Genomic DNA, 2,938 nt, shown 5'->3' on the forward strand with positions numbered 1-2,938 from the left:
TTTTTTTTTTTTTTTTTTTTTTATTTTTCTCCCTCCTCAACCAAGCGTTCATTCTATAGGTTATCTATTATCAACTTATCTTCTTTAGTAATATCATCCTCTGGTAATCATTTAGGGAATGCCTCCCTATAACACTGCTTAAACCCCTTTCCTAAGGCTTAGCCGGGCTTCCATTTCAAATGCTTTATGATGCTCTTGTCTCCAAAAGCCACCATTTCTATAAAGATAAACTCCTGATAGCGCGCTCTAAATTCCCTAGCTATAGCTTCTCTAGCTGCCTTAATCATTTCTTTAAATCTATTATAAGGTATATTTTCAGAAATAAAAGCCTTCTTCTATAAGGTGTATTCAGCTGACGTCCATCATATTTTTCCAAGAAGTGCTTTGCTTGCAGCACATTGCAGAGTAAAATCAACTACTACTGGAAAGGCATATGGAATTTTCCCATACTTTACTGCGAGTCCTAAGGGTATAACTGGGCCGCTTATCTTATCCCTGTATGCTACCAAGAGTTCACTCTAAGAGCCTGCTTCAGGAATTTCAAGTGTCTTATCATTATCGCAAACTACAATAAACCAAGGGAGGACGGTCCTCCTTAAGCTCATGCGAGTATTGCCTTCTGTTAAACCATAAGGTATAGCTGGAGATATAATATATATATCTCCTGCCTTATAGGGTACCTTTATCCAATCAGTCTTGAATCTCTTAATCTCATGATTTCCCCAGTGTTCTTTACGGATCCCGGCCACGAATCCATCTCCAAAAATTATGCCGCGCTCTTACACCATATCTCTCCACTCACTCAGCCGCCGTGTATCATATATCCCAGGCAAAATTTCTATGCAGTTATGTATGTTCTCTCCATCAAGGCTTAGGGATCCTTAAATCTGATTGAACCCCCAATAATCTTTAATAAGCTATCAGAGGTTAATATCAATATAACAAAATCCTATCTTATCACCTCGATCCTTATGGCCTGCATAGTAGGGATAGCTTATTAAATAGGAAGCATAATCTAGTTAAAGCACTATATAGAGGAGGTAGTATACCATATCACTCCTTACAAGCTGCTGACTTAAGCTGTGGTACATGTTTCGCAGCCATCCCTTATGACTTGTTCGTGGGAGCCCATCAATCCTCTCATGCCAGTGGTATATTTCAAACTCAGCTCTCATCAGCTCGAGAAGTGAGAGGCCGTAGGTGAGATCTCCCTCCTTAACGCCTCCTATTCTCGTAGAGTGAAGCCAATTAAAGGCAGGCAGAATGATATTTCCATCTCTTTCCCAAGGTTCAATAAAATCTGTCCTTAGGAATTGCCTCAGGTTCTATTATAGACACGTAACTGCTTAAAGGGCGATCCATAACCTTTACACTTCTATAAACCTAGATTCTGTCTTATATACATAGACGCCGAGAAGATTTCGTGAGTTTACTAAACACTCAGACAGCAGGAACCAGTTACAATATCTCTTATCTGCAGCCATATCACTGATATTTAGGAATCTTAAAGCTACATATAGGCGTCTAAATAGGATAATGTATATTAACCCTAAGATATACTTATACATTCCTAAGGCTTGTGCAGTAGCTTGGCAATGTCGGAAGCAGATAAGCTGTTTTATGTCATCTTCATCCAGATTATCGACATCATCAGGTAGCAATCTTCGCAATTCACGGGTGACTTTATGACGCTGTGTTGCTGAGAGCTTTCCAGGAGTTTCCCAAGCTGCCTGTACCACTTTGTTGTCTCTTGCTGCACATTCACATCATCCTAGCTCAATTCCAATACTTTCAGGCGCTGAACTTATAGATAATCTCTCCTTTCTTGCATAGCTTAAATTCGGTAAGTAGGACCCTTCATAGAGGTGCTTCATGGCCCGTTCTGAAACAGTTGACAACACTGAACTCCGTAGATCAGAGCTTGCCCTTCGGCTGTCGGTCGTCTCCTGTTGCTGCTTGGAGGGAGGTGATATGGTAAGAGAACTTAATATTAAGCTTAGGGATTTTGACCTAGCTCGCTTCTCATATAATGTTTCCCTAGATTTTAGTATCTCCCCAGCAGGTATAATTAGTGAAAATTCCGGATAAAGCAGCATCCTTAAAAGCTCTTTTCCCATAGTAGGCCATGGCAGCTGTTTCTCCGTATCTCCCTTTTCTCTTCTGAAGCGTTTTCCCTCCTCGGTCCCAGCATCATAGATTAGGTTATATTTACTGGAGTATGCCAGAACCACTCCCTTGTCTCAAGTAACATTTTTCCACTCTTGGAAGATCCTGAGAGAGATCTCTCGTAGCTCATTTTCTAAATTAAGGTTCGCATAAGCCCTATCAAAGTCACCTTTAGAGAAATGCAAATCGCTGCTTATGCCTCTCCCAGGATTACTCAGTCTGTGCCTTAATGCCATATTCAACCTCTGAGCAAGTTGTATGTATGATAATCCTTTGTTCTTTCCCAACTCGCAATATCGAAGAACTGATCTTAGCATGTCCCTACCAGGGAGGGTCAAGGCCACTCCTTCTATGGGCTTAGGGTGCTTGATGAACACTGTGTACGGATCTACCAGGACTTCAATAGCTAACAGGTATAGTACTCATATCTTCAAAATCAGGCTTTCTTTCTTATTCCATGACTTACGGCCAGCACTGATCGCGTTCATCCTCCAATTATTTAGGTTTGGCCTCCAGCCATGCGCCTCCATCCACTAAGCCAATTTTGCTACTGCTTCACAATATCTTTCCCCTTTCTTGCAAAGTATAATTAATAACCCCTGGGCTCTTTCATTCCGGGCCTTAATATCTCGCATTATTTCTAGTTCAGAGATTACATTTAGAGAGCTAATAATCCTAAATCCTTCCTATAACTGCACACTCATTGTATATATCGGTCTTTCCCCTAAAGTATAGCGCTGTATTGCAGTCTCAGGTAGATCTTATAATTATA

The 2,938-nt window shown here is 40.8% G+C and overlaps 1 protein-coding gene across 1 annotated transcript; it reads right to left on the reverse strand.

The window, feature by feature from the left end:
• Positions 1-1,056: 1,056 nt before the first annotated feature.
• On the reverse strand, positions 1,057-2,737 carry PV09_07948 (uncharacterized protein). Its single transcript, XM_016361783.1, has one exon. The coding sequence runs from the start codon at positions 2,115-2,117 to the stop codon at positions 1,767-1,769; it is 351 nt and encodes a 116-aa protein (XP_016210465.1). The 5' UTR covers positions 2,118-2,737; the 3' UTR covers positions 1,057-1,766.
• Positions 2,738-2,938: the final 201 nt, after the last annotated feature.

This window comes from Verruconis gallopava, assembly GCF_000836295.1.
Source record: "Verruconis gallopava strain CBS 43764 unplaced genomic scaffold supercont1.34, whole genome shotgun sequence".
Classification (NCBI taxonomy): domain Eukaryota; kingdom Fungi; phylum Ascomycota; class Dothideomycetes; order Venturiales; family Sympoventuriaceae; genus Verruconis; species Verruconis gallopava.